The 21,485-nt window shown below is 40.8% G+C and overlaps 4 protein-coding genes across 5 annotated transcripts; 3 read left to right on the plus strand and 1 right to left on the minus strand.

The window, feature by feature from the left end:
- Nucleotides 1–74: 74 nt before the first annotated feature.
- Nucleotides 75–3,105, minus strand: LOC129591251 (F-actin-capping protein subunit alpha-like). The gene is made up of 8 exons (XM_055486837.1): nucleotides 2,880–3,105; nucleotides 2,682–2,745; nucleotides 2,546–2,597; nucleotides 2,276–2,339; nucleotides 1,890–2,179; nucleotides 1,732–1,819; nucleotides 680–751; nucleotides 75–576 (listed from the first exon to the last, which is right to left on the minus strand). The coding sequence occupies exons 1-8, from the start codon at nucleotides 2,916–2,918 to the stop codon at nucleotides 367–369; spliced, it is 879 nt and encodes a 292-aa protein (XP_055342812.1). The 5' UTR covers nucleotides 2,919–3,105; the 3' UTR covers nucleotides 75–366.
- A 415-nt stretch (nucleotides 3,106–3,520) lies between these two features.
- LOC129591178 (dual serine/threonine and tyrosine protein kinase-like) lies at nucleotides 3,521–9,375 on the plus strand. Of its 2 annotated transcripts, none has more exons than XM_055486730.1 (14): nucleotides 3,521–3,868; nucleotides 4,612–4,812; nucleotides 4,910–5,223; nucleotides 5,307–5,504; nucleotides 5,884–5,966; nucleotides 6,106–6,347; nucleotides 6,652–6,876; nucleotides 6,943–7,098; nucleotides 7,165–7,792; nucleotides 7,983–8,166; nucleotides 8,224–8,295; nucleotides 8,444–8,530; nucleotides 8,704–8,869; nucleotides 8,989–9,375. In XM_055486730.1, exons 1-14 carry the CDS (start codon nucleotides 3,856–3,858, stop codon nucleotides 9,225–9,227), a joined length of 2,808 nt encoding a protein of 935 aa, XP_055342705.1. In that variant the 5' UTR covers nucleotides 3,521–3,855; the 3' UTR covers nucleotides 9,228–9,375. The 2 variants fall into 2 exon arrangements, with proteins under 2 accessions (XP_055342705.1, XP_055342706.1); XM_055486731.1 differs by lacking the exon at nucleotides 3,521–3,868 and adding an exon at nucleotides 4,007–4,163.
- Nucleotides 9,376–12,954: 3,579 nt separating this feature from the next.
- LOC129591243 (PX domain-containing protein kinase-like protein) lies at nucleotides 12,955–16,897 on the plus strand. The gene is made up of 11 exons (XM_055486826.1): nucleotides 12,955–13,531; nucleotides 13,643–13,831; nucleotides 13,892–13,988; nucleotides 14,165–14,316; nucleotides 14,564–14,638; nucleotides 14,711–14,954; nucleotides 15,108–15,232; nucleotides 15,404–15,724; nucleotides 15,790–15,864; nucleotides 15,933–16,029; nucleotides 16,457–16,897. Exons 1-11 carry the CDS (start codon nucleotides 13,448–13,450, stop codon nucleotides 16,663–16,665), a joined length of 1,668 nt encoding a protein of 555 aa, XP_055342801.1. The 5' UTR covers nucleotides 12,955–13,447; the 3' UTR covers nucleotides 16,666–16,897.
- Nucleotides 16,898–17,677: 780 nt separating this feature from the next.
- Nucleotides 17,678–20,920, plus strand: LOC129591316 (uncharacterized). Its single transcript, XM_055486930.1, has 3 exons — nucleotides 17,678–18,394; nucleotides 19,098–19,460; nucleotides 20,092–20,920. Exons 1-3 carry the CDS (start codon nucleotides 18,367–18,369, stop codon nucleotides 20,631–20,633), a joined length of 933 nt encoding a protein of 310 aa, XP_055342905.1. The 5' UTR covers nucleotides 17,678–18,366; the 3' UTR covers nucleotides 20,634–20,920.
- Nucleotides 20,921–21,485: the final 565 nt, after the last annotated feature.

Here is a 21,485-nt window from a genome sequence, read left to right on the forward strand (position 1 = left end):
ATGCACATACTGCCTCCGCAAAATCGGAACCTACTCTATAGAATCTAGAGCAGGAAAGCCAGTAGATAAGGCAGTCAGAATCGCATTTCTGCAGAATTTATTTCACAAATCGGTACGGGAAATACCAGCGCACCAGATAACTAAAAAGTAAACAGAATCAATCCAAGGCGAAAATATCTGTAGTTATCGGTGCAGTACAAAAGCATCAATTACATTAATACATAAAAAACATATAAAACTGAAACAAACGACAAGCATTGCAATCAAAAGAAACCGATTTCGGTCGGACTACAATCGTAGCGTACTTACATAGTTAACTATAGTATTTCCTACTATTTCGCCATAAATGTGTCGATCAGTTGCATATTAACTCCCTTTGCCTCCAATTTCATTTGCAAGCCGGTAACCAGTAATTTTAGACCAGTCAATTTTCGTTCTCGTAAGTGGCAATTGTCGACGCAGGGCTTTGAAGGTGGTTTCCGACATCGTGTTATAATTCTCTGAAACTCCCATCTGATAATCGTTTTCCGCATCCAGAACTATCTGGCAAACGTTTTTCGCTGTTTCCGTTTCATTCTGAAAAGGTATAGCCAGGCAATTACTTCTTCTATATCATTTCACAAGCGACCCCGTGCCTTGAAAGGTAAGCTAGCGCGAGATCATCAGTCAAAGTACATACGGTAATTGTCACTTCATCCTTGATTTCTTTGGAGCTCACCAGCTGTACGTTTCCATCCTCATAATAATGCACCTAGTTCATGAACGCTAATTAAAAATCTCTGCATTTTGAAGCATATGCAGCAGCCAACAACATTCACACGACAATATACTGCACACTAACAAAGACTTCTATACTCGTACATATACTTACGAGGGAGATACCCGAACACGTCCGCGTCAGATCAGCATACAGTTGGTACCATTAGAATCCTTAGAATTTCAGCTATTTTCTTTGATAATCAAAATACCCCCAGATAAAGAACTCGAGTTTAGGGATCCCTGAGAAGCCAACACAGATAAGATGGCTGATTTCCATCGAAACGTCAGCAGACGCCATACATATACGGCGCGTCTGTACGGATGCGAGATTGCGCAACCGTCTTTCAGCGAGAAGTTAAATAGCGCTTTATCGATAGCTATCGCAGTTTTTTAACTCATTAAGCGCAGCAGCATCGACTAGCTGCATAGAGATCAATGCAACCGCGGATGCTGTGCGCGCGATAGGGCAAAATAGGTGAGACAGCCGTCAACAAAACCAATACGTACAGAATCAACAGATTGCAGCCAGACTATGCGTAACACATGGCGCATCTAGGCTGGACAATGCGTATGGCGCCTGCTGACGTTTCGATGGAAGTCAGCCATCATATCTATGCTGGCTTCTCAGAGATCCCTAAACTCGAGTTCTTTATCTGGGGGTGTTTTGATTCTCGAAGAAAATAGCTGAAATTCTAAGGATTCTGATGGTACCAAGTGTATGCTGATCTGACGCGGACGTGTTCGGGTATCTCCCTCGTAAGTTATACATAGGAGAGAATACAAAAAGTTTTCGAATACGAATTTCTGCATTCCACTAAATCATACCACATTACCACACAATCATTACTTCTACAGGTAAAGTGTATAGGGGTAAACAATATTTTGGTTAATTCTTAAAAGGAGTACCGAAACCTGGCGCGCAAGGCAGTACTTCAGGAATGCCTTAAATCGTAGTAAAAGTTGCATTCTTACCTGCACTTTAATTATGCCACGCAGTTCAACACTGCTGTCTGAGCCTGGTGAAAATGTCAGCGACCACTGCGATCTCCATCTACCGTTCCTGTGTAGTAAAAATGTCGATTAATAATTAAACAATCCAGCCCCACGAGCAGAAATAATTTGAGCAGCACCAGTAATTCTTGGGCTGGAACTGATGATCTTCGATGGCCACGACCACTGTAAACTGTCCACCGTCGGCTTTGGCAAAAACGGTACATACGCCATGTTTATAATAATTGTCCACATAGCTGCTAAAATGCGACTCGAATGCTGACCGCCAGGACTCCACCCGCGCATCACCGATCTCCTGCTGCTGGATATCGCTGGCTTCTTTGCGCAAATGATCAAAACGGAATGAGCGCTTGGATCGCGGGTCGTAGAACCGGTGGCGTCCGAGATCATTGTGTTCACTGATAATAACCTGTTCAGCACGAGCTTATATTGTTTAGTAACTTTAGTTCACACATATGTAGCTCCAATCCAAAAATAAAGCAGCGCTGCTAATACTTTCACATACCGCTTCATCAACTCCTTCCAGACGTACGGGTGTAAACTGGTCTTTATTGTACTGCGCAAATGTCCTGTAAAAAATAGAAAATTTACGCAAAAAAATACTGAAAACCGCTGCAACCAGAGGTTGGTTAATAAATTAAATCTGGGGAAACTGTATAAGCGTATACTTATAAAAAGTAATACCAGCTTTGCGAAGACAAACTAATAATACATGAATACAATCTACAGGCCGTTATTTCGGTAAACCTCTGCACGTTTCGTGATTTCAACATACCCCGACAATTTTTCTTTCAACAGGGTATCATCGTTGAGAAGAGTCCTGACATCTAACGAGACCATTGTCGATTAGCGAAATCAAAACAGAAGAAACTGAAGATGCTGTCATGTTTCAACCTTGAATACGACATTACCGTTGAAGACTTCGTTGAATTCTCCGGGAGGTGCGTGAAGTAAAAACCTCGACACTATATTCACCTACAGACCAAAACACAACGTTAATCCGAGGCAATGTGCATCGAGCACGACGAGCAGTGAGTACTAATAAACAGTATAGGGTCCCAGAAAGGTTCCATCATAATATTATCAGGTGGTGGAAACAGCGTCCTAACCTTGTCTTCCTCCGTTACTGTTTCTCCATATGTCGCCATGATTTGCGGATTGAATGGACAATCAGCTATTCCAAATGCAGGCGTATCAAACACCACAAAAACCTGGCTGTTTTGGTCAAGCACAGTGGAGATCACACAATGACAAACGGGATCCTTCGATCTGTTATTTGGCGATCGCTACTGGCGATTTTTTGACGGTTCACGATACGCCTATTTGCTGCGCAGGCACAGGTACGACTTCATTTCGCGTACGCTTTAGGTACCCGTAGACCGTAGTACATGATAAAATACGTATTTTATACTGCAGTTTACGTACTCGTATTCTATAAAAATGCTAGCAGGCCCCAGTCAGTACTCTGGTCAGTATTAAACTATAGTAAAAGACTCTTTTGTATAGTGCGTACTAAATTAACATAAAAATTATTGCCGAATAATTAATCAAGTGGGCGATTTTATTATGCGCATTAAAAATAATAATATTACTGTATAATTTTAAACTTTCAAGTATGAGTACAGTACTAGTTGTGTACGTTTAAAGAATTTTGAGCACGTACGTACGGTACATCCGCTACATCCGTGTGGCAATCGACGTACGTTTTTCCTCACGCAGTTTTTCTTTTTCGACGCCGTAAAATTTGCGATATAGCGAGCAGTACTCGTACAGTCTCGTACTGAACTTTCTAAGGCCTCCAATATTTTTTTAAGGCTTTTCAAGCTTGCAAAATTGTATATGTTTAACGCGGAGCTTTGAAGTTTAATTATGCGAATTCAAAAGTTGTGATTAATTACTTCTTTTTGATTTTATTGCCTCTGCAGTCGCCAGTCAGAATAAGCGTTTCAGATTTTTTCACATTATTGCGATTTACTGCAGTTATTCTGCTGCTGTTTTATCAAACTGTAAACATGGTTTTGTCTAAGAACGGCCCAGCAGGAAGCCTTGCACGGACACCTTGCCTGCATGTGATCCACGACACCCATGCCTTTCTTGGGTGAGTTCGAGTTTTTTCGAACGCCTAAAGAGTTCGTCAAAAGGGAACTTAAACAGTAATCACTCGGAGTGTATGTGCTGTCAGTATCTACTATGAGGCTCTGGCCTTTGTGCTAAGGAAAAAATGTTTGTCCCAAGTCAAAGTGCCTAAACCACCTGTTGGACGGAGATCAATTTGCTATCGTCTGTGTGTCAAATTGTTAATAATTATGGTGTTCAATCTCTGTTTCGTACAAATTTGATATATATATATATTCTTTTTTTAATTAGTATTACAGCAATTTTCCTTTTCACTGGTATGTATGAACATTTCACTTTTGTTTCAGCTAAGCTTGGGTTGACATAATCGGATTCATTTCACTTTTGATTACGACTTTTAGGAACGTCCTCTTGTTTTAAAAATGTTCGAAAATATTCACAAATCATTTGATATTAATTTCCAAAACTATGGTGTTTGTAAATGTGTCCGGTGTTCAAATGTATTATAGTCTAATTAGTGTTTCTCTGCTTCGATTTCGCCCTTCCTTTAGTTTTCTTTATTTGGGAGCTTTGTAAATTACAGGAAGCTGTTTGCTTTTTGTTGAATTTATCGTTTTTGCAAGATGCCTGTATTAATTGGTACCCCTGGCTCTGTTTATGAAGCCGCCACAATTGTGCACTTGATTGTCATTTGTTGTCACCTGATACTGTATCAATGGTAATGTAATGTCTTTATTAAATGCCTTTTTCTTTTGTTTCAAATAGAATATCCGGCTATCCTTGAAAGATTTAATGCAGAAAGGCGAAGCAATGTTATAACAGTTTTGAAGAAAAATCAACACTCCGAGATGTCTCTATCGCATGAGATTCGTAAATACTCCCAAATCTGCAAACTTCTACGGCAGAATTATCGTGACACAAAATTGGCTCTGAAGGAACTGACATACAGTGGTAGCTTTGAATCAGGTATGAAAACTGCTTCCGGCGTTGGGAAATGAGAATTTGACTGATTTTTCTGCGTTTGTTGCTCTTTGTCACTCACAGTCATACGCATTATTCACAGAATTTTTGGCAAACGTTGCCATTGTACGATCGGAAGAACAGCTGGTGCAATCTGTGATCGAAAATGTGCCAACCATCGTTATTGTGGGACAGGATTACGCTGCCAAATTGGCCATGGTCAATTCACTTTTAGGACAAGCGGTGTTGCCGGTCCAGCTGCAAGAATCGGCGAACGGTTGGCGGATGTTGCGAATTGTGTATGGCATGAACAGAAGCTTCAGTTTGTCCACTGCCGAAAACTTTGAGGTGGTGGATCCTGTGCTGTCTCGAAAGAACACGAAAAGTCTTGTGCCAATTGATGACCTTATGCTAATGGTAAACTGCTAGCCCCAATATTAAGAAGCGTCCAAGCTAGAATATTTTATCGTTTAATACGCGTTTTTTTGCATTCATTACAGAGTACGACTACGGATTCAGCAGCCGGAAATGCAGTTCTGGAGATTAGCCTTAGCCATGAATTGTTAATGTCAGGATGGCGCATCATTGTTTCACCTAGTCAACATACTAGTGGTCTGGAGCCAATATACCAGAAGTGTTTGGAAGGAGCCTTGCCGGTGTTCGTCTGTGTTCTTGCTGGGCGTATGCTTTCTGACGAAGTTAGTTAAACAAATTCTACACAGAATTTTGTTTTTTCGGTTCCATTTATGTGAATTGATATTTGCAACATTTTTTATTTTTGAAACTTTTACGTTGGTACAAAGTTGTTTTCACATGTCGGTGGAAATGTTTGGCATGCTTTTCGATAGATATGATTCACATTGCTAGTCGTTGCTTTGATTAATGTTTGTTTGCTTCTGTCAGGTAGTGGAAATAGTCTGGCAAACCGCCAAAATTATAAAAGCATGCGTGCGGTTTTCCAGCGAAATTATGCTGAGGGGCTTTAATACAGTGTCGAAGTGTTGATCGTAAAACTTTATACTTGTGTCTAATGCTAAGGAAGCTTTTTACGGGATTTTTGAGCCTGCTCTTTTGTAGGATCTCGGGTTGCTTGCCGAACAAAAGGCTTTCGCTCCCACTTCGCCTATCCTTTATGTATGTCCCGATGGGGATCCGCCCAAGTGAGTGTTTGCAAGTTTCATTAGGCTGCTTACTTAAGAGTATACCCTAGTGTACGTCTGCGAATTACCGGGCGCCATAATCTTGCTTGGTTTTCGTTTGTCTGTACACGTTAAGTTAGAGAGTTTTCTCGCCTTGCAGTGCCTCGGTTAGCCCGGATGTTGTTCCGAATCGCATCAGTGGTCAGATTTTTGAGCAACTGGTGAGTGGTGGCTTTCTCTCTTTTCCGATTGATGGACGGGCAGAGAAATACCAGGAAGGATTTGGAAGCGAAAATGAATTAATTTATGGTGCGTTGTCCCTTACGACCATTGCTTCCTTTGCCCGTCGCGTTCTTCTTTCGCGTTTGCTGGAAGCCGCAACAAATTTGTATAATATTCATGGTAAGCAAAGGCGGTTGACTGTCGGATTCGGGATTTATAGTATTTACGGCCGTTGTTTACAGTACAAGATAAAAGCAGATCTGTTTGATGTGGTTAATATTTTTGCAGAATTATTATGTGATTGAGAAACTTTCTTCCACTTGTATTGTAGCACTATGCCAATTTTTTTTGCAAATGCAGCTGGAAATACAGTATTTATTTAGCGGCTGCTTCAAGTAATATATACGTACTTGATTTTGTATGTTCTGTTATTACGATCAGAACTTTGCTTAAATCGACTACAATACTGACAATTTGTTTGCAGAACGGGTGCTAGCTCAATTCACAATATTCGCTTTCGATATTGCCCGTGATGTCTTGATTACTCCGCGACGATTAAGTTACGTTCGCACGAAAGAGTTGGAATTGTACGAGACCATGAGCGCGATTGCTAACCGTAAACAAGAAGAGATTGAATTAATCATACAAGAAACTGTTGATTCGATCAAAGATTCGCTCCTGGATGAAGCGGAATCGTACAAATTTCACCGTACGCAAGTTATACGTTGTTCATTTGTTGAAGAAAATATGGTAAGGTTAAACCAGTACTTTTTAGACGTGGAGATTATTGAAAGTCAGGATGCAGTGCACAATATGAAAGATCTGCAAAGCTGTATGGAAGAAATCCGTGACCTTGTACTTGCGCGGATTAATTCTGCTGTGGCTGGCAAGCTAATTGGCTCGGTCAATTGCCTGCGGGAAAGTTTTGTGGGTGCGAAAAATCTCGCTTAATGAAATGAAAAGATTACATGTGTTAATTCATTGTGGTGTAATTCAGGGACTTTATGTCGCTGCCTGGAAAGCCTGGAGTTAACAAACGAAAGCAGCCTTCCTTCGGCCGCTCATGCGCTTAAACAGATTTTCAACGCTGCTTATCAGATACAGCTGAATGCTGCCACAAGTTCATCGGTGAGCCATATGTTTTATGAGAAGCTGCGGACATTCGTCCAGAGTTTGCGTTGGAGTTCCAGTGATAAAGTAGACAGTTCCTGGAAACGGACAGTTGCCCTTGAAATGATGACCTCCTTGTCGTCGACGAAATTAGCAAAAAACATTTGTTCGCAGTTCCGGGAGCGTTTGCGACATGCGCATGAATTGTTTTTGTTATCCATACGACAGCTGGAGTGTAAGCACGCCGATAGGTTGGAAAAAATGGAGCAGAAACGGTTGAAAGTTCGGCGACTCCATGCACCTAAGGTGTCCAAGTTGGCCCTGGAAAGCGCTTCCGCCAAGGATTTGATTTGCCACGGCATGCCCAAATTAGGCCGGGAAATCGGTCGAGGCCAGTATGGTGTCGTATATGCATGCGAATCCTGGGCTGGCTATGCACCGTGCGCGGTTAAATCAGTTGTACCTCCGGATGATAAACACTGGAACGACTTGGCTATGGAATTTTATTACACAAGGTAGTAAGAAAAGCATGCGTTGTTCTTATTTGCTACAATTATTTGATTCACTTTTAGCTGTTACTGCACCATATTTTCTGCCTTTTTTTAAATTTTATTTTTTAGTTCTGTGCTAAGTAAGTCACGATTTATAGAGCGGTGTATTCCGACTTCGTATAGCATTTGGAACAAACTGCCTATATTTTTACAGATGTATTCCTCCCCATCCTCGCATTGTTCCTTTGTATGGGAGTGTCATTGACTATTCCTACGGCGATGGGGGTGCCAGTATGGGGCCGGCGGTTTTGTTCCTTATGGAACGATTGCCACGCGATCTCCATGCTGCTTTAAAAAGCGGCATCCCTTGGGGAACCCGTCTCCAAGTGGCTGTTGATGTAAAACTCCGGTCTTACTTTTGTTAATGCTAACAGTTAATATCTTCTTTCCTTTAGGTTATAGAAGGCATCCGGTTTCTCCACAGTCAGGGACTAGTCCATCGAGATATAAAGCTAAAAAATGTTCTTGTGAGTACAGTACTATAATTTACGAAGCTGTCGCGTATCTCGGTTTTGTTGACAGAATGGTACCGAACAGTAAATTAGTAACAGTTCAAAGCTTGGCACAGAAGTCTTGGTACTCGCATATGTAAAACTGGGGAATTGATTATTCTAGCTGGATAAAAGCTATCGCGCTAAATTGTCAGACTTGGGATTTTGCAAGCCGGAAGCATTGTTGTCTGGATCAATTGTCGGTACACCTGTAAGTTTTGTTGAGTTATTAAGAAAAATCTAGTTTAGCGAAGGATTAGGGTTGCGACATGCTGCGATGGATAACTGAGTGACATTAGAAAAATATTTGTGTGCTCCACCAAAAATGGGCGTTATGAAGAGACCATTGAATAACATACACTTTATTTTATATGTTGTCTGCAGATTCACATGGCTCCAGAAATTTTTACTGGAGTAAAGTATGACCATTGTGTGGATATCTACGCCTTCGGTATTCTTTTTTGGTTTCTCTGCTCTGGTTCGGTTAAGTTGCCGGCCGTGTTTGAGCCATCCATGTCTAAAGACATGTTAAAAACGTCGGTGCGGAAAGGTTAGTCACCGAATGACAGCGATTTACCTGTTGCACGCTCTGTGACAGACATGGAATTACGGAGTGGTACTGTCCACTTTTTTTCTGGTGGAGTGTAATTACTCTTGGCTGTTGTTTAGGAATCAGACCGGAACGTTTGCCTTATTTTGACGATGAGTGCTGGAACTTAATGAATGCTTGCTGGTCCAGTGATCCATATATCCGTCCTTTGCCGGGCTACATTGAACCAAAACTACGAGAAATATATCAGAATTTTAAGCGTGGGTGCCAGGCCGGGAATTTCGTTCGAGAAACAGAAGTTGTGATTGGCTCGGGCGGTAGTCCTTACGTTGATCTGGATATTCTTAACCGGGGATAATTTTTAACTGAATTTTATTCCTGTTTTAACTTTTTTGTATTAGGGAGTTTTTGATTTTGATGCAGAAACAAAGCTTTGCAAACTACCTTTTTCTTTCACATTCCCTTTTGTATTTGTCATGTTGATAAGATTTACTTGTGAAAGCTGACACCCGGAAATATTGGTGCCTGTTTATGATCTACTCGTAGGTGTCTATATTGGTCCATCGTAGTAGCCGAAAAACTTTATTGAGAAAAGACAGATGCTTCTTAGATCCCCATGGCCGGTCTGGCTTTTTTAAAGAACTATGTGAAAAAATTTGATCGGGAAATACGAATTGTATCTCTTCTGATCAAAGTTGAATATTATAATAAGAAAATCAGCACATAATAATTATGCAATACGGTTGACGAACAGTTGAGTTGGTGTTTGGTAAAATCGAAATTAACAAGTTCATATGTTTGAATTTGCCGCTGCATCAAATACAAGCTTACGCCACGAGTGGTTTTTACTCTAATACCTTTGCCGATCGTAAAAGGCTATGGATCTTGGACAGCCACTTTTTTCCCAAGACGTGCAATCATGACAGATCTACTCTACTCGTAGAGTGTATAGACTTATCTTGATCTTGTTCGTGAGTCGTCATTTGCAACCAGCAACAGTGCGACCACATGTAATACGAGCCTAATGGTCAATGTCGGCGTGAAAATGAGCGTCAGAGAAGGACAAAAGTTTTTTTCTCTAAATTGTTATCTTCTATTTGTTGACTAGCGAATGTTCATCAAACTGCAACCGGAATCAGGCTATAGTCGACGCGGTATAGCCACAGCTGCACAGTACCGGTGCCATCAAATAAGCTTCTTGGCGATTTGCAGCAAGTCATGGCTACGCACAAACACCCAACACAATGAACAGATAAATCCTCGCTGTACTGTATACCGCCGTACAATTGTATACACTGTCTTAGGAATACTACCAGCGTTAAATATACACATCATCAACCGAGTGAGAAAACCTGTTTTTTCATGGAAAATGAAGGTCGAATTTTGCCTTGTATAGCAGATTGTTGTTAACACATTTACTGCCATTCTCTTTAAAGCCAGCTAATTCAATATTCATTGTTATTTCAGGCTAACACATGCACAAACGTTCATAGAGTATGCTAAATAGCGACCGGTAGCCGTAAAACGGCTCATTTCGAGTAGCCAGGCGTTCTTAAGATGACATCAGTATTTTCGATCTTGCTATTTTGCGGCACGAAATCATATTGTGCTTTGTGCAATTTTGAAATTTCTGTTGCAGTACGGCGCTTTTCGGATTGGGAACAATGTACTTCTGTCAGTGTATTTAGCATACACTTTGCGGTATTTACGCTTTGTGCGGCAATTTATCATATTTATTGGAAGTTGTGAACCAATTAATTTCAACGATATGCTAATTTGTGGCGACGGATGTAAACCTTGGGGAAGAGGGTTCTACACATCCTGAATATTAGGGCTTCTTCAATGCTGCTGTTTCCCAATCCGGCAACTCAGTAAGGCTAAAATGGACATTCGTTGATCACCATGCCGATACGGGTGCCAGGTGTATAATCTCCTTTGCTGCGATTCTGGGTGTAAGTTCAGTAATTCTTCGCATGTATTGCAATAAAATAGAAACAGATTACTTATATCGCTTATTCAGCGCTGTCGGTATTATTGCCTTAGCACCTCTTACATATATATTACAAACATTTTTTAAGCTGCTCAGTTTTTACTGATTTATCAAATGTCGATAAGGAAAGTAAGGCGAGAATCTTATGTCCTAAGCAGATGAACTTATCACATATTGTTTGAGTTTGCTTGTTTGTTTCGATCTGCGTTGTTTACCTGCAGATTTCGCCGGAAAAGCATTAAGGATTGTGAGCTAACGGTATATTACCGTTTTTCATTTGGAGTAGTGCATGGGTTTGTCCTCAATGGCACTGGATGATTTCACGGCAGCATGCGCAGGTTGAGGTGCAGCATTAATGCGACAGACTGTGTTGCGCGGGAATTGACTGATTCCTGCACACTGGAAGAACTGTGATCGGGTGAAACTGACCACCTAGCAAGCCATGCCGGAAATTTCTGGTGCCGTCCAGGACAACCATGTCGATTGCGGACGCATTGCGCATATTATCAAAATTCGATTCGATTCTGGAAAGTTAAGAGTGTTCAAGTGGATGGATAATTGTCTATTAAGTACATTTTTCTTCGGTCATGGAGTGCACCGTCTGACACGAATGTAGCCGCGGTGCAAAGGAATCATCCGGATATTATAGCAGAACGCAGCGGTTTCATCCTGGCTTGGCACTGGCAAGAGTTCACGAAGCTAACGGATTGGCGTGGATCTTGCTGGTTGCTAAACCGGGTGACCAGCTTTTGCTTCACATCGGTGTTTTTCCCTGGTCATTTTGTCCTTACGGAGTTTATTTGAGCATGTGCATATCTTTTGTTGAATCTTTTGTGTTTGCAGTACATATTGGCCGAGCTCAAGTAACCCCATTGTTTTAAAGCTAAAGTTCGCGTATTAAAGCTACCACTCACGAAAGGTCATATCCCTACAAGTTACAACTGCTGGGTAATTTCGAAAATCGACGCACTGTGGTTGTAGCGCTACGTATGTTCCGCAGTTAGAAGACAAATAAAGTAAAAAAACGTTCTTATAAAAGGTATCAGCAATACTATTAGTCAACAGGTAGTGTTTTTCGAAAACCAAAGACACAGTCTAATTCTTTTAAAAATTATCACTAAGGTAATAATTGCTTTATTCGGCAGAAGCCGGTTCACACAACATTAAGCTTGCGCTAGTAGAAACTAGTTAAAATGATTCAAAATTTATATGTACTGTATTTTGTACTTTACGATAGCTGACAGCTATTGATTACTGTACTGTATTAGTTTGTTTTGCTGTTTATGTATTTAGTTATAAAAGTTTAGTACATATAGTTAAGTATATGAATACTGTACTAATCGTCAGCTGTGCCAAGATTCTTGATCTCCGCGTTTAACTTCTGTTCCCCCCAATCAAATTTTCATAGAATAAAGGAATTTTTTTTGTAGAATAAAGGGTGTTAGAATCCTCTCATTATAGTGATGGTCATAGGCTGGTCAAAGTTTTCGAATATATATTATTCCGGAAGTCCAGTGGCTGTTTGAAACTTTGTTGTCATGGATGTCATAGACTTCACATGATCTGATTTTAACTACTGTGCATTGACTTGGCTGTACAGTAGGAGTACAGTACAACACAGCACCTTTGGACTTCACCGCAGATTTCTGCTCCAGTACTTTGTACGAGCGCTGTTTAATTAGACATGATAATATTATAGTTAGTTATTAGTATTAATTTTGTTATTGTACTTCGATAAGTTAAAGGTTAGTTAGCAGTTCGACTAGAATGACAACAAATGCCGAAACAGAATCCAAGCAGTTATTTTTAATGAAGTAAAATGCACTTAATAGAGGCGAGATTTTTTTCCCAGTAAAATTGTCCCTGACAGTCGTAATGCTGTCGTATAACCCAGTTATTTCCCAAAATTCATCCGTGCCCACCATCAGCTTGTTTTACTTACAGTAATAAATTTTCACGTTCTGTAAATCAGTACCGCCTGGCACCACCACTCGGCTGCCAGTCACCGTGCTGAAAGATACAGCAAAAATTCTTGCCAGCTGATCAATTAATTCGTTTAATCTGGTACTTACTTACAACTTACTTTAAGTAAGTCTTAATTACTCTCTAATTACTCATTTTTCTCTCATTAATTTCAGTTCGATTTGACCAATAAAAACTACATTATGAAAAAAAAAAAAGTAAGTCTTTAACCATAATAAGTTTGAAAGCTGACACCACTGAAATTTTTAATCAAAATTACTGTACTCCTTTTAACAGAGTCTGATTAACTGTTTTATCTTTGTCAGAATTTCTGTTATCTTTGTGACTTTGCAGTTTGCTAAGCAGAGGCTCGTACTTTTCTTAAAGCTTTATAGCGCCCGATATGTCTGAAACGAATCCCACTTCCAGAATTAACTCAGTTCGTTGCCTGTTTTGCATCCTGTAATGTTTTTGGAGGCTGTGTGTACCTTTCTTTAATTACTAACAGTACTAATTGCAAGTTCCATCACAACATCGTGGGCGTACCTCTGCCGCAGAAGCTGCATGCGCATCGCATCTGCAAATACGCTTGAAGGAGTCACAACCAGATTGCTTGTTTTCAAGAAATGTCTGCGCGAGATAGCGATGTGGACACACTTCGGCCACTGGAATGCCTTTTTGAGTCGATGAACGACGTCGCGGGCCACACGGTATAATTACGAATATTCGAAATGAAGACATTGACTCATGTTTTATACAAACAAAACATGTATTGCTGAGTGTTCTTCCTGATAACTTCGAATAGAGCGCGTACTTTGCAGGAATACGGTATACGGTTAGCAGTGCCTCATCTGTCATCCGTCCACTGGACAATACAGAAACGCTACAACGATTTCCTCGCACTGCACGATGCCGTCGAATCGTACGGAATGGACGTGGAGTTGCCTCCGAAAAAGTCCTTCGGCAATAAGGAACGCGAATTCTTGGTCGAGCGTCAGCGGGCACTTCAAGTAAAAATTACTTCAACTTAATACTTTCTTGCCTTGTGTTGCGAATCCGTGTTGTTGCAGCTGTACTGCACTACGTTGCTGGAGAACTTGTTTATGGTGTCGAGTAAGCCAGTGAAAACATTCTTGCTTCCTGGACCGCGATTGGCTACTCTTACAAGTAATTTTTTCCCAATGAATGTCACCACTGATTCATTAGTTCAAAGCGTACGCATTTTTGTAGATCAACTTCTACGAAAAGGCGCAGTTATCTATGATATTTATTTTAGGTTTTAAATTAACATTAAAATTTCTGTATACCGCTGTTAAGTGTCTGCTTTCTGTGGTCCTTTCTAGCATCCTGCGTTCAGCTGATGGCCATGGTCTTTAGGACCGATCATCGGTTTGAATTGACTGGAAACTTACCCGGTATAGGCTGGAGATCGAACAAGGAGTATGCAGTAGTGAAAAATGTTGATAATCCCAAACAAAAATTGGTTGGATATTGGGTAAGAGTCTGTCTATTTATATCCGTTTATTAATACAGAGACATGCCTATTGCAATATAAACGAAAACAAGTTTTTTTTCACGCATAGGGATGTATTTCAGAATTTTCGCCGTTGAAAATTACAGTTGGATGTTTGTGCATTATGTTTTCTCATCTTGCATATTTGTCGTATCTTATCTCATTTGTCGTATCTTAATTATCGAGTGGGAAATAAATACGGTACATACCGGTTTTCTGTTTTTTTTAGACGTCATACGGAGCGGACCGAATACCTTCATCCGCGGATATTACTTCATTTTTGCAGAGTTTTGCCCAGATAAATGTTAGTTTTGAGCACCCCTGGAGTAGCTTGTGTAGTGCATGGATTTCGGATGCTGATGGGCCTTTTTTGCAGCATCCCTTGTTTTATCCTTTGCTATTCGCTGACGCCAGGGATACGGGGTGCGTTTGCGTGCGACCTGAAAATACCACAGGAAGCCTGTTGGATGTTTTATGCGGTTCTAAGTATCCTCAGCCGTTCCTGAAGAAGTACAGCCGCAATAAGAAATCAAAAGCCGTGACGGAAGAAGAGATTCAGCGTTTTGGTCGACAGATTTTGGAGGGGCTGAAGTTTTTCCATGATAATTCCATTCCTTATGGTAAATTTGTTGTAGGTGTTTGAACACAAAGGCGCTTGTTTTGTTGTTTTTGAGTTTGTAATGCGATCTAATGAAAATCGTTAAAAAATTTCCTTTATAAATCTATCTTTGTTTTTTTTAACTGCTTCTGTACTTTTATACTTTATCTTGCAGGAAATCTAAGCAGTAGAAACGTATTGGTGGAAAATGGACGCGTGCGGATAACTGAAATTGAAAGTGGTATTTGTGGATTGCGAAGTTTTTACTGGCCTTACATTCTTCAGTTTCGCAAAATAAGCGTGAGTAAACGACTCTCGATTGCTCCCGTGCTTTCCTATGCAGTTTCCATTTTAGCAGTTAGATAATTTTTGTTGATTTGTAATACTGTCATCCGCTGTTTTTCGTATGTTTTGTACTATTGTTAGAAAAAACCTTGGACATTTGGCATATTAATGCAGTTCATTTTTTAGACGTTTGAAGCCATCGATGTGTACTGTTTTGGTCACATCCTTTACGAAATGGCCTTCGGTCGTTCATTGGAAAGCGCTACATGTGATAGCATTTCTCCAGCTTGTCCACCTCTCGTTCGCGCCGTTCTCGAAAGCATTCTTACGACGGAAGCATGCCGCTTCGGCATGCCCACTGTATCACAGTTGTTAACGCAACCTCTTTTCCAAAGTGTGGTTCTCAACTATGAACCCGCATCTATCAAAATATCGCGCTCGTTAAAAGACATTCTCATGGATTCCAAGAGCAAAATGGAAGCGCGAATGGCACAAGAGCAGAAATTGGTTAGTGCATGCCGCTGCATTGGGTGAAAATTGAGAAAGTGTTTTGTAATGATGACCATTTTTAGTTTCATGCTCATAGACAAGAGCTGAAAGTGCATTCGCTGCAATCATCCGAAGACGAGAAGAAGAAACGCCGTTTGGTGAGGCAGACAACTAATGAAAGATGCGGTATTAATTAGATGTTTCTGTTGTTTCTGGCGTGTTTCAGGTGGCACTGAAAACCCAATTATCGAGTGGTATTGTTTCGGATGGTGATCATGAACGGCCCAGTACTCCAACCGGAGCAGCCGCTGTCAGGCCACTGAGTACATTGGCTGATTGAATATTGCTTTCTGTATCTGTTGCCATCAAGTGTATGCATCACTCGTTTAATTTGCTTGCTTGTCTTTTTTGTTTTCTTTTTTGTGCTAATTGTTCAAGTTGCTGACGTTGTGCTTTGGGACGCGCTGTGGAGATCTTTTCCAGTCTGCTGCTTTGCCCTCGCCGGGTTTTTGGATTCTTTCGCGTTGTTGCGCTGTTTGTGAGTCAAGTTGCAGTCTACTTTAATCATTCACATATTTTAATTTGATGCGGTTATGATTTGATGCGGTTATGATTTAATTTGATACGTGTAGTTATTCACTTATCTTCTTGTCTAGATGGGGCATGCGAGCATATGTGTGCTTGTCAATTTGTTTATGCTTTGTTTTAGTTTGTTGTAACACCATGAAAATTTTAAATCTTGTCTTATAGGCACTGACTCTGTGTCAATGACGTCGAAAGCAGGCCCTCCCGTTCCCGGCCCGCCTCCTCCGCCGCCCCCTCCCATTAAACTGGAAGGCGCTCCACCGGAAGTGGAAAGCAAAGATCGTTCGGCCCTGCTGGCCAGCATTCGGGGCTTTAGCAAAGCCCAGCTGTCGCAGACAGAAACCAATGATAAAAGTGCTCCAAAGATTTCTTGATCCCGTGGCATGAGAGTGGATTATGTATGATTTGTCCGAGTCTGTAATTGATTGTACAGCGGCTTCTTTGATTATTGATCCCGGTGGATGTATTCCGTGTCTTTATACGATATTTTATGTCCTTTGACGATGAGATTTTATAAGTTCCAAGTCCATCCTCGGTTCCTTGACCAACGCATTGTGTGACGAGTGAATATTTGTTCGCTTAATATCGTAATAATTAAAAAAAAAACATCGGAAGAGTTAGTGATCTGCTCGAAACCACTCGGGTAAACGACTCGGGTAAACAACTCGGGTTATAAGTTGCCGTCAAATTTTAACAAAGGTCATATATGTTAAAATGTGTGCGCACCGACGACACCGTCACTTTTGAATTATTGTAAACTTTTACATTTGAACCGAGAATTTCAATTCCTTTTTGTTCTTTTCGGACAATGCGCATCGTTTTCAACGAAAAAAGGAATTTCGGCCTTTATGCGAATGCTAGTGCAGTATGTGTACTGAGATATGTAATAAACGAAAAAAACTTGAGTCGCGTGATGCACACAACAGTGATCCAGTGAAGTGCCGACAAACCTGTTTTCGCTGGTCGATTCAAGAAAACTATTCATTGAACTACATTAAGCATGAACCGAAAATAAAGTAACTTGTTTGACTGTTGGCGATGATCCTGTCCCAGCCAGTGTACGGGATCATCAATAGCGAATATATGCCGACACATTGCTAGTTAACAACGCTTCAATGCTCGGGAATTTGCATAACTCGCACGGTCGACCCACAGCGATCCAGTCTTTTATATCCGACAAAGGAATAACTACATGATCTGTCTATTGACTGAAGAAGACTGCAGCGCCATGGTAATCGCTAATCAGCATTCAGCTCCACAATCCCTAATAAAATTCTGAATCACTCTGCGGGAAAAAAGCAAAATGCCGACGCATGCAGTGATGCGCTGTTAGACAACATTGGCATAGGTCGATAGTCTTCACGGGCCTTTGGCTACCTTGCCTAATATTACATTATCCAGTTATCCGGGATCGTTTTTGTCGCTGCTGTACTAGTTTGCACTTTACAGTCTTTACTCAGGACACCCTCGATGGCTGTGTAAACGAGGATGTTTTCGCCGCATCCAGTGCTGCAAATGTGTCATATTGTCCAATTCTGTATGGAAAACGAATCTGTTTACATTACTTTACCAGTTTTCATCCCAAAGTCAGCTCCCACAAAATTAGGAACGCCCAAGCTCAAATCACTTGCACATCCGGCATTTGCATTTGCGGCTGTAAATGTGTCCAGCAACCATAATTCATTTTCATATACCGTACCCGTTGGTACTGCATGCGTAAAAGTTACGAGTATTTCCAGGCTGGTGTTCTATCGATGCATCCATCCGAAATACCACGGTTGAATAGTGAACTTTCACTTTTATGCATTTGATTCGGCTACCGTCGGACAATCATTCCAGCGCGAATCTGGTGTGGTTACCGTGTACTGCACTTTTTTAGTCTGTGCGTTGTGGAATGCTGAAAAGTGAAATAACTGTGGCCCTGAATTTGCTTTATTACGCCCCAAATTAATTACGTTTTATTTTGAAAAACATGTCAAGTCGCCATACATGTATATACTACGAATAGCTTCATTATCCTGTGTCCGCTTATGAGCGCATAAACTACTGTGTCAACGGGATTGAAGACTATCACTATGGGATCGCTCTGCAGGAATCTCATCGGTATGAACCCAATACATATGTGACGCTAGCTTTATTTTTTGCCTAAGACTTTCTACGCAAAAAACTTATAACTACCGCAAGATCTGTCAGGAAGGTGCTCTTAACATCGTTAACCTCGTGTCAGTTAAAACGAGGCAATATTAATGATTGGAAATAATTCCCGGCCGGTGCTGCTAAGGCGAATGCTAAGCGAACAGTCGAAGGCGAATGCGTAAAATTTATGTATAACATGCGTAGTTACCAAGGTGCGGTAGTAAGCTTCTTTTAAAATTGAAAAGTTTGCTTTAATTTAAAATTGCTTGAGCTATGGATTGCTTGAGCTTACTGCTTATGTTAGGTATGTAAGTCTAACGAAAGCCGGTGTTGGGTTGAGACAACAACGGCACCGGGCTACCGACATTAACTATTTCTATTGGCGATGATTTATGGACATAAATTTCAATACTGTATGCAATATCATGTTTAGTATATTATTTTTTGTCCCGATCGGCGATCATACACAAACATGCTAATATAGTTGACATTTTTTCTATTTCTAACGAAGCCATCAGCTTTTTTACATACAAGTGTCAAGATATTACATTTGAGCGACGGAGATAAATGTCTCATTATATCGAAACTATATATATCGAGATTTATCGAGCCAAATTACGCAACGAAAGTATGACTAGGAACCCCATGATGTATATGCTGTTCTGCATAGTTTTGTGCATTCTGACATCCATGACCATCCGACGGTCATCCGCGGTGAATCCGGCAAATTATTTTCCTGCTCCCACTGGACTGGACGCCGAAGTGTTAAATAATCACAGTATTCGTGTGTTTTGGCGTCCTCGAGAATATTACCGGGCTTCATCATCGTACCGAATCACGCTGTATCCAGAATATGCTGACTACAGAATTACCAAAGACGTCCCGGGAACATCTGCTTCGGCGGTGTTTGAGCATCTCATGCCCGCCGCTGTGTATAACGTTACCATACAAAGCGGCCATAACGATTACTTTGGTAAAAAAGGTGAAGTTGTAACTGTTAAACTGGAAAAGCCGGATAAAATCGATAGCGCCGGTAAGCTTGGAAACGACAACAAAAGCAACTTTGCAATTAATTAATATTTAGTATGCGTTTGCCGTTTTGTTTCGTTTGCTACCTACCCGTATGTAGTATCTCTGCTTTCTACTGTAAAATGTTTATGCTGCCGCAAAGTAGATATACGTTTTTTTACCACTTTAATTAAGTAATTTTTACCTGCTCGTACTCGTAAAGCGATTACAGTAAGTATACTTTCAAATTCATTGCTTATATATATGTAGAACATACCCAGGTTGTTGCATGGTACACATCTAAATGTGGTTTGGAGAAAAATAGGTATCGGAGAAAATAGAAAAAATAGATGCCTTTGCATGCAACTACTACATCTAAAAGTTTAATTTGCACAGTGACATACAAATCACCTTAGATTGTTTATACATCAAAATAAACGAGTGCGTACGACAGCATTTTTATTGCGAACAATAGAAGCGCTTTTAGCTATGGAGGGAAGATTTTGTCAGATTATCGAAGTTGGCAACATTTAGTTACTGCAAAAGTTATGCAGTTGTGTGACAAGTTCATATATAGTACTATTAATACTGCCACAAGGATTATTTTATTTGCTGATTAATGCAAAGTTATGGCAGCTGACCTTTTGCATCTGCAGGAAGAAATGTGACCACGCCCGATGGGCTTTCCTGGCTGGAAATGTCGGCATCAACGACCCCGAAAACGGAAGAAATTGTCATTGTCAGCTTGATTGTGGTATTCTGGATTTTTGTTATATGTGTATTTACGAGCAAATGGGCAAAGATTCGAGTCATCGAACCGCGTTACTTTGATTATAAATTCCTATTGAAATATGACAAAGCGTTCGCCATACGAAACCAAGCAATATCCGTTGGCGGCGCCAATGGTCCACGGAAATCAATTGCGCCCAGTATGACTGGGATACGGATTACAGCGGCCCGGCACAGCATAGCAGTGCCATCCATGCGGATGTACAATGCCGGTCGCGGAAGTGTAATGTGTGGCAGTGCGGCCGCCGACTCCTACAGCAATCTGGACCTGTCCATGCTGCAACCTTCGCGACCGTTCCTGCTGCCGCTGCGCTTACAACAGCACCGGCATTCGCACGATGTCAGAATGGAATTTCATCCTCCACAGCAACATGATAACGACTGTTCCGAAACACCAACCAGCGTGTAGCGCGATTCAGAAACGATAATGTTTAATACTACTTCCCGGTTGATGTTTTTCAAATACTCCCAATAGGACAGTATTAGCAAGTTTTACATATTTGTTTTTTTGAACCCCTAGCGTTCTGACTTCTGAGTTTCCTTCTAGCATTCCCGGTTGTGGTTGTTTTGCAGTGATTTTCGTTATGGTATATTGTAATGGTTATTAATTGGTTTTATTAGATTCTACTTGCTATTCTTATATAAATTATTAATTTTATTATCCGTAGAACTGGGCACGGGGTAATGCGGCGTCAATGCTGGGCATGGAGTTATAAACTAAATGAGATTTTCTTGTTGTAGATTTGTGTTTCTTTTCAATATCTATACTCGTACTTCAAGTTTGCTTTACTGTTAAGTACAAGTATCAGGCCTTTACACTACGGTATACAAACACTATACATCCGTGCTGTAATATTGTACTTGTACATGCATAATGCATACTATATTAGCGTTCGAACAAGGAAATGCAAAATATAAACATCAGAGTTACAACCAGGCTCAAAACTACGGCTATGTTTTCCTTGTCCGCCAAAGTATCCATATTACACAGCGCGACGAGCGCGCTCCTTCTTTGAGGCTGGTTGTACAGCAGGAAGAAGCCACGAAAAAACGTGTAACTGGATGACTGTGGATTACCGTGCGGTACGCTCGAACCGATCGAAGCGAGCCGAGCGACCAGCAAGAATCCGTAAACAGAAGCCGGCTTTGGCGGTGGTTACGTAAACGGTGGTGACTCATTAGCCTTTGCAAAACAATACAGGGAATGCGCTCTTATCAACAATGTTTTCCACAGTTAGTTTAATCCCATGAAGATTCATCT

Source organism: Paramacrobiotus metropolitanus, unplaced genomic scaffold, assembly GCF_019649055.1.
Source record: "Paramacrobiotus metropolitanus isolate TYO unplaced genomic scaffold, Prichtersi_v1.0 Parri_scaffold0000045, whole genome shotgun sequence".
Taxonomy (NCBI): Eukaryota; Metazoa; Tardigrada; class Eutardigrada; order Parachela; family Macrobiotidae; genus Paramacrobiotus; species Paramacrobiotus metropolitanus.

Coding starts and splice junctions, on each gene's coding strand:
- LOC129591251 (XM_055486837.1), bottom strand. CDS start 2,918: ATGGCGACATATGGAGAAACAGTAACGGAGGAAGACAAG. Junction 2,340..2,545: donor TTGAAAGAAAAATTGTCGGG/GTATGTTGAAAT, acceptor TATTTTTTACAG/GACATTTGCGCAGTACAATA. Junction 2,180..2,275: donor TGGAAGGAGTTGATGAAGCG/GTATGTGAAAGT, acceptor CGTGCTGAACAG/GTTATTATCAGTGAACACAA.
- LOC129591178 (XM_055486730.1), top strand. Junction 5,224..5,306: donor TTGATGACCTTATGCTAATG/GTAAACTGCTAG, acceptor CATTCATTACAG/AGTACGACTACGGATTCAGC. Junction 7,099..7,164: donor CCTGCGGGAAAGTTTTGTGG/GTGCGAAAAATC, acceptor GGTGTAATTCAG/GGACTTTATGTCGCTGCCTG.
- LOC129591243 (XM_055486826.1), top strand. CDS start 13,448: ATGTCTGCGCGAGATAGCGATGTGGACACACTTCGGCCACTGGAATGC. Junction 15,233..15,403: donor TTCAGTTTCGCAAAATAAGC/GTGAGTAAACGA, acceptor TTCATTTTTTAG/ACGTTTGAAGCCATCGATGT. Junction 16,030..16,456: donor AGCCGCTGTCAGGCCACTGA/GTACATTGGCTG, acceptor CTTGTCTTATAG/GCACTGACTCTGTGTCAATG.
- LOC129591316 (XM_055486930.1), top strand. CDS start 18,367: ATGGGATCGCTCTGCAGGAATCTCATCG. Junction 18,395..19,097: donor GCTCTGCAGGAATCTCATCG/GTATGAACCCAA, acceptor TGTTCTGCATAG/TTTTGTGCATTCTGACATCC. Junction 19,461..20,091: donor GGATAAAATCGATAGCGCCG/GTAAGCTTGGAA, acceptor TTGCATCTGCAG/GAAGAAATGTGACCACGCCC.